Consider the following 13,731-nt stretch of genomic DNA (forward strand, 5'->3'; position numbering starts at 1 on the left):
AGATTCAGGTTCAAGCTTGCCTTAGCCTTCAGTCTTAGAGTTTGGTAAAATGAATACCCAGTTTACTGGGAGGCATAGCGTTCCTTGCATAATTATGATGTAAGCTGTTTAATCATTACAGGGCAGTATATAAGCTTATTATTATTATTATTATTATTATTATTATTATTATTATTATTATTATTATTATTATTATTATTATTATTATTATTATTATTATTATTATTATTATTATTAGTAGTAGTAGTAGTAGTAGTAGTAGTAGTAGTAGTAGTAGTAGTAGTAGTAGTAGTATTTAGTGGGTGGGGAGTGTTTGGGGAATTTTATGTGTGTGCATGTGTCTGGTCTCTGGGTGTCTGTGAATTTCATTGTATGGGTATACTGTGTATATACTTACAATGACAATAAATAAATAAAAAAAATAATCTCATTGATCTGACTTAGAAAGCAAATTATCAGATGTATTGTTATTTATATCCCTCATCACTTTTTTTTTAACTAAGTGCATAGAGTTATAGAGTATTTCATTACTAATGCTGCCTTAGATTTAGATTAGGCATCCTTCAGTCTCGAGAGACTATGGTAATATGCTCTGTATGGAGGACTTGGAACAGCGTCTAGTGTGGCATGGGAAACTTGACATCTGAATGCTCAGGTGTCAAGGTTTCCCATCTGTTGAGGTCCATTCCTAAGGACTTCAGAATCCGCTTGCAGATATCCTTATATCGCAGCTGTGGTCTCCCTCTGGGGCAATTTCCCTGCACTAATTCTCCATACAGGAGATCTTTTTGAATCCGACCATCAGCCATTCTCATGACATGCCCAAGCCAACGTAGACGTCACTGTTTCAGTAATGTATACATGCTAGAAATTCCAGCTCGTTCTAGGACTACTCTATTTGGAATTTTGTCCTGCCAGGTGATACCAAAAATGCATCGGAGACAACGCATATGGAACGTGTTCAGCTTCCTCTTCTGCCGTGCACAAAGGGTCCAGGATTCCCTGCAGTACAGGAGTGTGCTCAGGACACAGGCTCTATAGACCTGGATCTTGGTATGTGCCGTCAGCTTCTTATTAAGTCATACTCTCTTTGTGAGTCTAGAGAACATGGTAGCTGCTTTGCCAATGCATTACCAGCTCGACATCTAGGGAGACAGTGTCAGAGATGGTTGAGCCAAAGTACACAAAGTCACGAATAACCTCTAATTCTTGTGTGGAGATGGTAATAGAGGGAGGTGAGTCCATGCCCTGGCCCATGACTTTTGTTTTCTTCAGGCTGGTTGTCAATCCAAAGTCTTGGTGGTCTTATGAACTTTTTAACTGCCTGATGAACTCTTTAACTGCCTTAAAGAGTTCATAAAAAGCATAAGTTTATGTACTTCCTCCTTCACACTCATTTATAAAAGATAAATGAAGCAAAAATAAAAAAAACACTACTGACTAACACTAACATACTAACTGGCCTAATACAGTTACTGCATTTTTTAAAGTGCCCTGCATGGTAGTGCAGAATATTGTTCTACAATATTCTGAAATAATCTTCCTCATATTTGTTTATGGCTAGAATTTAGGTACAGAGGAAATCATACAAGTAGAAAGACACATTGGCTGTTGCGTCATGGGGTTCCTCAGGGCTCTATACTGTCCCGCATGCTATTCAATATCTACAGTAAACCGCTGGGGGAGGTCGTTAGGAGGTTTGGGCTGAGGAGTCAGCAATATGCTGACAACACCCAGCTCTACCTCTCATTTTCTACCAATCCAGGTGTGGCAGTCACCGTTCTGAACTCATGCCTGGACTCGATAATGGTCTGGATGAGGGTCAATAAACTGAGGCTCAATCCAGACAAGTCAGAAGTGCTGCTGGTAGATGCCCCGCCATTTCCCTGCCTTAGACGGGATTACACTCCCCCTAAATATAACTGAATAGATTACCCTTAGAAACAGAGTGCATCCTACATTAAGAACTCAAGACAGGCTTCTGTGGTTTGCTTATTAAAGCCACATACAGTAACTCAAGGCACTTGGAAAACTAAGCATACTGTTAGCATGTATGATTAAGGTATGGTTTTGCTCAAAGCAAAGGAAGATCCATTTTCAATACTTCATTACCTCACATCCTGTGATAGAAACTTGTCTGACCTTCAGCATTTGACAAACTCATTTTGAAAACTTGCTAACAGTCAGGGGAACAAACCTCAGCTGATTTATAAGGTTAATCCCATTGGACAGAAAAATGAGATTCACCTGCAACTAGGGTTTTAATAACTAATTTTCTCCAGCCATTAAACTAAAAATAAAAAAGGACTGTATATAGAATGCGAAATAAGTAGACACTACTTTTTATAAACTAACTTTATGTTTGTGACCTCTGTTCCTTATTTATTTTAATGTGGAAAATTCAGTGACCAATACCCTGCTCTAAATTAAAGGTCCTCGCCATAATTCTAACCTCATCTGGCACAAGCTAGTTCCTCTTTTGGGTTTTTTTTCCAAATAGTCCTGAAATCAGTGTTTGGTTGAACCAATAATGATAACATACATCTCAAAATTACTAAATATTAGACTGTGCACATTTTGAGACAACCAAGGCTGTATAGCCCATTTTGCTTGCATTTTCACAAATCACACTAAACAGAAGTATATGAAAGCATTTCTATCACTTACCCAAAGACCTAGAATGAAGTCCAAAAATTAGCTGCATTGCTGTCATGATATTTGAATGAAATGACTCTCCATATTCTAAGTAATTCATATTAACAATTAAAATATTAACTACATTTGTTTTTCTTTTTTTCTGCAAAAAATGAAGCACTGTTTGCAAAGCACAAAATCCCAAGTCCATAACACCACTAGCAAAATATGAAAGCTTATTAAAACTAAGAGTCTTTTTAAAAATACCACAGATTTTAAAATATTTTATATGACCCATCCTAAAAGATTACAATCAATTAATCCCAGGAATTAAGGAGTTATTGTTCACATTGGTCCTTCTTAAAAGATGAAAATATAGTAATACCTCGGTTTACGAAATTAATCCGTCAATTACGTATCCGGGACATTACGTAATACAGAAATTACGTAAACCGGACTGCAGATTGCCGTAGCAATAGGGGTGGCACTAAAAACCTCCAGACGCGATGCATCCTTTTCGTACAGCAGAAAAAAACCCATAAAAACCGTAAACTGAGGCATTATTTCTTACAGATTTTGGCTTGTAAACTGAAATTTAAGTAAACCGAGGCGCACGTAAACCGACGTACTACTGTATTTGTAGTTTGACTTGCACCAGTGTCTGTGAATTCAATCCCCACCCCCAAAAACACTTCTGATTTATAAATATAGGGTATTGTGCTTCTCTACTCTTGATCCAAAAAGCCAAGAAATGGCCCAATATTGCTACATATTGTGCCTATGTTGCCAGCAGGAATAAGGATGTCAAGTGTTATATGGCAAAGGGCCACCAGAATGTTCACAGCACCTATGGCAGCAAGTCAAGATGGTCTACAGGAACCCCTCTTCTGTTCACTACCAATCACAAAGTGAAACCACACAAGGGAAGATCTCAGAATCTGACTCCTTTTCCTTCATCGGTTAAGCATTTTTACTCAAATACAAAGCAATTGTCAAGACTGTTTTTCAGCAACTGTGAATGGTAGTCTGTACAGGGAGGGGCAAAACAGCTTTACTTTTTAAAAATTGCAACTGAAAAAACATTTGTCAAATTTGGGGCTTATATGAGGTCCAGTTTCATAGTTAGAGGTGCCCCAAACTAACAATTCTATTATTTTTTTGAGTTGACTTACATAATGCTAAATGCTGCTATTGCAATATATTGGTGGCCTCCCAGACAACAATAGTAATAGCTACTGGCCAACAGTTTGTATAACACTTGTTCTGTATGCTGTCTCTTTTGATGCCTACCATGACAGCTTTCTTAACAATAACAGGGTCCTCATGCCAAAGATGCCTTCTTTTCACAAAAGAAGTGTTTCATATATGGCCATACTGTACTGCATATTCTTGCACTTGAGAGTCATCTCGAAGAGCAAAACTATGAGAAACCACTACAGTTCATATTATAGTCATATGTGAATTTTTACCAAAACATAAGAGGGGCCATAGCGAATTATCAAAAGCCTGTTAAATCCAGAATACCATTCCCAAAATGGCCTAGCCAAGAGGAAACCCAAAGCAGGACATGAATACAATTACCATTCTTCCATTCATATTTCCCAGCAACTAGTCCTGATGTCAAGATGAGGGGGTGGGCAGGCAAGAAAATTCCCTTCTGCAAGTTTTCATCACTTTCAGGATTGCATCAAAACTGTGCCCATTTATTATTGGATTGTCACTGCTTTTGTCCTGACACATAGTTTGGACTGCTCCACTGGTCTGATTTCCCTAACTTGTAATCCCGACACTGTCTTCCTTGGTTTCTCTTAACATCTATTAATCCCTTATTTATGTTCAGTCATTTTACGTTTTCCATAAAGTCACCTGTGTTATTCATCATAATCCCCTTTGTTCACTATAGTCATGAAACCTTTGTTTTATATTATTTTGACAGGACGTCATGTAGGTGAAGAGAAGGTTCTGAAAAATCTCCTATGAACTTTAAAATATAAATTGACATATCACAGAACACCAAGAAAACTTCAGTATAAACTCTGAATGACTGAATATAGAACAAAAGTAGAGTTTTGAAACTGGTACCTTTAGTTTTGATCCATGAAGAACAGGGGAAAATCCATTTGGCCCAGCAGGGATGAACAACTCCCATTTCCCATAATCCATTTTCTTGTATGGGTGGGAAGATGGATTCCAGTTATCTGCAAGAAAACAGGTGCATTAAATATGAAACACAAATTGCTCAACCCATATATAAAATTATAAATACAAGTCTGAACATCAAGTTTTTTTCCACACAGCAGCTCATACTCATTCAGGATTGTTGAGCCTGTTATAGGGAGAACCTAAATATTTTACATGCTGAAAAAGACCAAGGAGTTTTAATGATCCACCACATTTAATTTATGAAGAAAGCTTGCAAATGTGTGCTCCTTAATAGTTTTCTGGAAAACAGGCTCACAGTAATTATCCTTTTTTCTCCTCAAGCAAAAAGGATTGTATTCTATTCACTGCCCACTGCAGTAGTGGAAGCTCCCATTGTTCTGAACGTGGCTATCCCTGCTTGTGTTATTACAAGTCAGAGAACATGCTAGAACTTGTGGCCACAGCATCCTGATTACTCTAAACACCCCTTCTCACTCCAAACCAAATTATCTGACCCTATATCTTTATTCTCCAACTTTCTTCACGTTCTCTCTTTTCCACTTTGGCAAAATATACTCATCTTCCTAGAACATTCAAACTTCCAAGGATTCTGATATATCTGGTTCCAATGTCTTCTTCAAAATATTTCTGAATAATCCCTTATTTTCCTGTACTGTAAGCATCATAGGAATCTTCCTGGATAACTTCTCTATTGGTTAATTTAGCCCAACTGCCATGGCAACACAATGGTTTCAAGTGTTGCTTTTCTATTCCTAAACGTTCTCTCTGTTATTCTGCCAACTTATGAAGATGAGGAGTAGAAATGGAAGAAAGATCTACACCTGAATCGCCAGCTGAAAATATACTTTCCTCAATAGAAAATATTTTGTGGCTTCACACATGAACTACCTTCACACCAAAATATTAAACCACCTGTGACCTTTTAAATATATATTGACAAGACTTTTATTGTGAAGCCCAAAATTCTAATATATTGATATTTTTCTTGTAGTCCCTTGGTTACTTAGCAATAATGTGTGTAAATAAAATATTCAGTGTCATTTACCAGAAGCTTTCCAGGAAACTGCAATGTCAATACTGTCTCTCATATCAAGAGCTTCAGCTTACTAATTGCCTGAGATACATGATCTACTAAGCTTTTAAAACTACTGACAAATTGTAACATTTGTAATGCTTCCTTATCAGTCTAGGATTTTCTTTGAGGAGCAGAGGAATGTTTGATTCAACACATGTGGATGCCCATACTAAAAATTAAGAAAGGTGGGGACTTTATTTGCCATCCTATTCTGTCATCATGAACAAATGGGAGCCAAACTATTCTCTCTCCAAAAGGAAAAGGAAAGGAAAAGAAAGATTGATCTTTCGTCTTTCTGTGTCCACAAGGATCTCTCTTTTTTTAAAGGACAGGGTGAAAGAGGATTCAGTTCCAGTCTTGCTGTGTTTTGTGATGAGCACTCACATCTTCCTTCTCTTGCATCCTAGTAGCATGGAGAATAATAACGTGTACTGGCACTTCTGAAGAGAATTGTCAACCTGAAAGGTTTGTAAACAGGAGGCAGAAGCATGGCAAATGTAATTCAGACTCATGTGCTTAGAACAGACACTGAAATGATGCTCCCTGAAATTCCTCTTAAAAATCCACATTTGGCCATGCAGTACAACATCTAAGCCTATATTCAAGCCTAATGAAGTATAACCGAGGAAAACATACAGGCCACAGTCCTGCATGTTTTCAGGAAACAGCATATGATCATGGACAGCCAATAACACAAATGTCCCTCCAGTAGGTTGTCCCTTCAATAACTAGTAACAAACTGGTCATGAAATCACATGCACAAACAATTGTATGGTGGCCAGCCAATGCTGGGGGGGTGTGTTTCTGCATGCTTGTCCTTTCATGCAGGGGTTTTCTTAAGAATATTCTGTCCATGTTCTTTCCCCATTAAATCCAGTTTTTGAAACACCCTCAAATTCCTCTTCCATTTCTACCCTGTTGAATTTTAGATTTTAAGCTTCTTGAAATAAAGATCTTTCTTCTTGCATTCAGTAAACTGCTATGTGCACGGCTGCTATTACACCAGTAAAACAAGTAGTGAGAAACAATAGTCATTGCTATGTTCCATAAGACCACATGTTTCATAGCTTGATCTTGCTTAGGGAGCAAGATGAGAAATCAGCATCATTCAGTCTTCCCTGATTCTGAATCAATGCTTGGAAAGAAGACATCTCAAAAGAAAATGCCCATTCTACTGCCATTGCAGTAAATTCAATTATAAAGGGGAAACATTGATTCTGAATTACCATTATCTTGGATTGTGAGATATTTTTGGTGGTTAAAAAGAGAATCAGAGGAAAGGAAACAGGCTAGCTCGAATTATGAATTAGGCTGTAGAGTTCTCCATTTATTAGATCTATGGGTTTTGTTGTATTATATAATGGTTCATGTTTGTTATGTAATGGAATAGTTCATGCATATTAATGTTGCTGAGAGGCGGAGCCGAGAGAGATGCTATAAGAGGCAGAGCCTGAGTCAGTCAGTCAGTAAGAGAAACGTAAGAGTCAGGCAGTAGAGAAAAGTCAGAGAAAGTAATAGAGTGTGTAGTTTGGGAAATTCTGAGGTGTGATTAGCTACTGAAGATATTTATGAATCAATCTCTGTAATCAATAAACCAAAGTTTTATTTAAAAGAACTTGAGGAGTGGACCTGAATCTTTCTGAGGTAATGGTGATTTAGGGATCACCTGGTGGCAGCAGTGTTAAAGAGGAGAATGTTTGCCTTCGTGTGCTCTGAGGCTTGAAGGTCAAGCAAAAGGGGCACAAGGGTGGACGTCACATAGGCTTGGAAACAGGATCATGTAAATTAAACTTCCTTCCATAGGTAAGTGTGTACAGAAAGGATCCCCAATTTTTCTGGAAGCACAAGCACTTTTAAAGCTTGCACATCATAGTCACATTTAAGATTACTAGCCAACACATCTCACTTTAATAAAGAATATTTATTTATTTATTTATCTTTTTACCCTGACTTTCTCCTTAAACGACCCAAGGTGACTTACAACAAACAAAAGATAACATTTAAAAGCTTAAAAATGTGAGTAAAATATTTTTAAAAAGAATTAAATAAGTATCATGTTAAAAATGGTCAATATAATCAATTTTTAAAAGAGATTTAAAAGTTGTGTCCATCTCTTCATGACCCCATGGACCAGAGGACACCAGGCCCTCCTGTGTTCAGCTGCCTCCGGAGCTGGGTCACATTCATGTTGGTAGCTTTCATGACACTGTCCAAACATTTTGTCATCTGTCAGCTCCTTCTCCTCTTGTCTTCACTCTTTCCCAACATCAGGGTCTTTTCCAGGGAGTCTTCTCTTCTCATGAGATGGCCAAAGTATTGGAGCCTCAGCTGCAGGATCTGTCCTTCCAGTGAGCACTCAGGGTTGATTTCCTTTAGAATGGACAGGTTTGTTCTCCTTGCAGTCCAGGGGACTCTCAAGAGTCTCCTCCAGCACCACAATTCAAAAGCATCAATTCTTCGGCAGTCAGACTTCTTTATGATCCAGCTCTTACTTCCATACATCGCTACTGGAAAATGTCTCTGCTTTTTAAAAATGCTGTCTAGGTTTGTCATCGCTTTCCTCCCAAGAAGCAGGCATCTTTTAATTTTGTGGCTGCTGTCACCATCTGCAGTGATCATGGAGCCCAAGAAAGTAAAATCTGTCACTGCCTCCATATCTTCCCCTTCTATTTGCCAGGAGGTGATGGGACCAGTGGACATGATCTTAGGTTTTTTTGATGTTGAGCTTCAGACCATTTTTTGCGCTCTCCTCTTTCACCCTCATTAATTTTTATTTTATTTATTTATTTATTTATTTTATATCCCGCCTATCTGGTCGGGCGAGGACCACTCTAGGCAGCTGAGGTTCTTTAATTTCTCCTCACTTTCTGCCATCAGAGTGGTATCATCTGCATATGTGAGGTTGTTGATAATTCTTCCAGCAATCTTAATTCCAGCTTTGGATTCCTCCAGTCCGGCCTTTCGCATGATGTATTCTGCATATAAGTTAAATAAGCTGGGGGACATATACAGCCTTGTCGTACTCCTCTCCCAATTTTGAACCAATCAGTTGTTCCATAGTTGTTCCTAGAGTGGTCGTTGACTAGATAGGCGGGATATAAATGCAATAAATAAATAAATAAATAAATATCCAGTTCTAACTGTTTCTTCCTGTCCCATAGATTTCGCAGGAGGTACATAAGGTGGTCAGGCAGTCCCATTTCTTTAAGAACTTGCCATAGTTTGTTGTGGTCCACACAGTCAAAGGCTTTTGCGTAGTCAATGAAGCAGAAGTACAGTGGTGCCTCGCATAACGTTTGCTTCGTTTAACGTTTTTTTCGCTTAACGTTTATTTTTTCAGAGTCAGATTGTGCTTCGTATAACGTTTTTCCCTATGGGCGATTTTCACATAGCGATTTTGGGACCATGCTTCGCTTAACGTTTTTTGTTTTAGGTCCCCTGCTTCACTTAACGATGTTCATTTTTTCAATTACAAAAGTGTCTTAACATGTTGAAAAACGGTTTTAAATGCTTGGAATCGTTAGTGCACCTTCTAAAATGTGTGCATACTTAATTTGGCGTTGATCTGACTTTTCATTAATTTTTTGTGAATTTTTTTCTCCCCCATAGGAAACAATGGAGCTGTCAGATTTTGACAGCTGTCAAAAGTTGGGGGGAAAAAATTCACCATAAATTAACGAAAAGTCAGATCAAAGCCAAATTAACTTTTGCATCCGTTTTAGAGGGTGCAGAAGCTAATCCAAGCATTTAAAACCATTTTTGACCCTTTTATGACACACTTAAATTTGCAAAAATTGACTTCACAAAGCCATTAAAATGTATTGCGTCGGCTTCAATACATTCCAATGGAGGAAACATTGTATCGTTTAACAACGTTTCCTATGGGTTTTTTCGCTTAAGGACGCCAATCCGTGCCTATTGGAACGGATTAACTGGTTTCCAATGCATTCCTATGGGAAATGGTGTTTCGCATAAAGTTTTTTTCGCATAAGGTTTTTTTTTTTGGAACCAATTAAAAACGTTATGCGAGGCACCACTGTACATGTTTTTCTGGAACTCTCTGGCTTTCTCCATAATCCAGCGCATGTTAGCAATTTGGTCTCTAGTTCTTATGCCCCTTTAAAATCCAGCTTGTACTTCTGGGAGTTCTCAGTCCACATACTGCTGAAGCTTACCTTGGAGGATTTTGAGCATAACCTTGCTAGCGTGTGAAATGAGTACAGCTGTATGGTAGTTGGAGTATTCTTTGGCACTGACCTTCCTTGGGATTGGGATGTAGAATGATCTTTTCCAATCCTCTGGCAACCGCTGAGTTTTCCAAACTTCCTGGCATATTGAGTGTAGCACCTTTACAGCATCATCTTTTAAGATTTTAAATAGTTCATCTGGTATGCCATCACCTCCACTGCCTTGTTGTTAGCCATGCTTTCTAAGGCCCACTTGACCTCACTCTCCAGGATGTCTGGCTCAAGGTCAGCAACCACAATATCTCGGTTTGTCCGGGACATCCAGATCTTTCTGCTATGATGCCTCTGTGTATTCTTGCCACCTCTTCTTAATGTCTTCTGCTTCTGTTTGGTCCCTATCATTTTTGTCCTTCATCATGTCAATCTTTGCACAAAATATTCATTTAACATCTCAATTTTTTCTTGAACAAATCGCTGGTTTTTCCCTTTCTGTTATTTTCCTCTATTTCTTTGCACTGTTCATTTAAGAAGACTCTCTTGTCTCTCCTTGCTATTCTTAGGAAGTCTGCATTCAATTTTCTTTAACTCTCCCTATCTGCCTTGCATTTTGTTTCCCTTCTCTTCTCTGCTATTTGTAAGGCCTAGTTGGACAGCCACTTTGCTTTCTTGCATATCCTTTTCTTTGGGATGCGTAAACAAGGCCAAAGCAGACCTCTCAAGAAATGGGTGCAATTGGCACATTAGTTTTAACTGTGCAAACTAGAGATCAGAATAGTGTGTTGAGGCTTATAATGGTGAACCTTTTCTCCCTCACTCAGCTTCCTACATTCCTTTAATTCTTTCTAACTTGTTCTTCAAGAAGGAGATTCTAAAGAGTCTTGTGTTTCACAAACTATAGAAAAATTAGTTTGCATTAATCTCTTTTTTAAACTGACATGTGGTTTGAAAAACAAAGTAGTTTCAAGATATTTGTCATACATGTCTCAATTCTGGACTCTAAAAAGAATTAGGCTTCAAGATGGATTGTAAATTCTGTAGTATTTCTTAAGTTAATTATAATTTCTGTATTTGATTTATTTTATAGTCCCAAATACCTGCTAAATGTTGTATACAAAGAAAGAATACAGATAATATACAAAATATAAAGGAAGAATTCTATGATTTTCAGGATATTACTGAGAACAATTATACAAAGCTGTCTTCAGGAACCTATCCCCGGGATGCTGTTAATATTTTTTAATTTTTTTCCTTGTTTTTCTTTTGTATAAATTTTAGACCCATATCTGTGAATCACCATACTGAATGTATTGTTATGTGATCTTGAGGGGGTTTAGTGTTAATCTGTAAACCACCCAGAGTAGTGTTAGCACTAAACTAGCAAGTGAACAAGCAAGGAAGCGAGCAAGCATGCAAGCAATAAACAAACTAACTAACAAATACGTTTGAGATATTTCAACCTGATCAAAATGTGATAATCATGTGTTGTCAACTTCTGATTTATGATGACCCTTTTCATGGCTTTCAATGTACAGAACACTTAGAAGTGGTTTACCTTTCTGTTCTTCTGAGGGCATCCTGGGACTGTGCAGCTCACCAATGGGCAAATAGGCTTGCTCTACTCACAGAAGGCACAATAGAGAATCAAACACTCAACCTCTGGCACCATTACCATTGAGTTAAAGGAAGGTGAAAATAATTTCTAATGAAAACACATCAAGGTCAATCTGTTTCTATATCTTAGGAGGTTTAGAGACCAGTTCCTCATGGGAATGTTACTAATACCCATCTGCATTTAATGACAACTTTCTGTTCCTTAGGCCTTTTGATTATATTAACTGTCTCTTTGGGAATGAATCTTCTGCTTTGATTGATGAGGAATCAGATGTACTGGGTGACTGAGACAATTTTTCATCTAGAGGGCTAAAGAAGATTCAATCCAAATACTATACTAATTAATTGTATTAGAATCTGAGAATAGCTATGTTTACTTTATAAAAAGATAAATGCAGTATTTTTCAAGAAAATTTTAGATCTTTGCATGACAAGCAAAATCTGACAAATGTATGTTTTCTATACTGTTGTTGAAAAGAAGCTGTGCTGCATTCTATGCCTTTAATCCTGCTAAAGGGAGAAGAAGGAAGCCTGATACGCATAGTAAACTTTGAAATGGTAGTGGAGCTGCAGGTTGGGATTAGCCTCCTAGACATATCAGTACAAAGCTCACAGTACCAAGCTAGAAGATTAAGACTAACTAGAGATCAGATCGTATCACTGAATCACCATGGCCAAAGGAAACGATAGGCTACCTCTCTGTAATACACAGAGTGACAGCTGCTGGGTAGCTTGCATTTCTTGCTGCTTTGCCTCTTCTCTTTTTTATCAACACATATTTCCATCCACAGCAATCTAACAATTTAAATGAAGGCAGTAGTCTAACAATTTAAATGTAACTCCCATCCAATGAACACAAGTGTAATTTTATGCAACCAAATACTTTTCTTTAAAAGGAGTGGTGGTGGTGGTACTGCAATTCATCTGACACTTTCTTACTCACACTAGGACCATATTTGAAAGTATAAAGCTCTTTCCAACATCCAAATTAAAATGAAAAACATCATCATCTAAATAAGAATATGCCCACCAGTTCTTATTACAATTTAGCAGTCTGCCGCCTGTAAAATAACAAATCCAATTTATACATCTACATGTTATTTTCAGTTTTGTTTGTATGTGCTTCGACAGATCTGCTTCTTTTTGCTAGCATGATTCCCTCCCCCTTCTTTCCCTGTTTTCCTACTAAGTGGCTGAAATCCTGTAGTAAGTCACAACTAGAATAGGCCCACTGAATCAATGGAACTTAGAAAGGTGACCCACCAAATCTATACTGACTTTATGGGCCTACTTTTAGTTGTGACTTTCTACTGGATTTCAGTCAATGATAATGAACATCTCTAACTGTATATTTACACTTCCAATTGGGCTTTTCGCCTCTTTGTTCTAAAAACAACAATAATATTGTTTTGATGATTTTCTTCTTCTAGCAAACAATCAAGGCTTTACATTTATTGTAGATACTGATATTACTTTTTAATTCTTTATCATGCATGTGTCTATTTCATTTCTTTTGGGAGCTTTACATCACCTTTGTTTCTATATTTGCTTGTTCTTTGACTATTTGTTAATGTTTTTCTTTTTCATTGTATTCTCGAAGGCCTTCAAGACCAGGATCTGATGGTTGTTTTGGGTTTTTCTGGCTCTTTGGCCATGTTCTGAAGGTTGTTCTTCCTGAAGTTTCGCCAGTCTCTGTGACCGGCATCTTCAGAGGACTGGAGTAGGAATTCTGTTCATGTTCAGAGCTCTGAAGATGCTCTGAAGATGCCGGCCACAGAGACTGGCGAAACGTCAGGAAGAACAACCTTCAGAACATAGCCAAAGAGGCCGAAAAACCCACAACAACCATTTTTCGTTTTCCTTTACTCAGACTCTGAGGAGTACACATGTTCACTGTTCTTATGCCATTCTTTTCAGACACACTGAAAATGTATTCACTCTTATAGCTCTTATAGCTTCCTGTATCACAGAATGTGTGTGATGGCATCTCTCAAGACTAATCTTCTTCTACATCTTTTTCTTCTGCTCATCAAGTTCAACAGGGATCACATGGCTGATTTT

The 13,731-nt window shown here is 37.8% G+C and overlaps 1 protein-coding gene across 2 annotated transcripts in view; it reads right to left on the reverse strand.

The window, feature by feature from the left end:
* GBE1 (1,4-alpha-glucan branching enzyme 1) overlaps positions 1–13,731 on the reverse strand; it is a 197,282-nt gene that overhangs the window by 130,279 nt on the left and 53,272 nt on the right. For both annotated transcript variants that reach the window (XM_078388996.1, XM_078388995.1), the window contains exon 3: positions 4,717–4,832. In XM_078388996.1, the coding sequence (XP_078245122.1) occupies positions 4,717–4,832 (116 nt within the window). The remainder of the gene's footprint in view (positions 1–4,716; positions 4,833–13,731) is intronic.

Source organism: Pogona vitticeps, chromosome 3 (assembly GCF_051106095.1).
Source record: "Pogona vitticeps strain Pit_001003342236 chromosome 3, PviZW2.1, whole genome shotgun sequence".
NCBI lineage: Eukaryota > Metazoa > Chordata > Lepidosauria > Squamata > Agamidae > Pogona > Pogona vitticeps.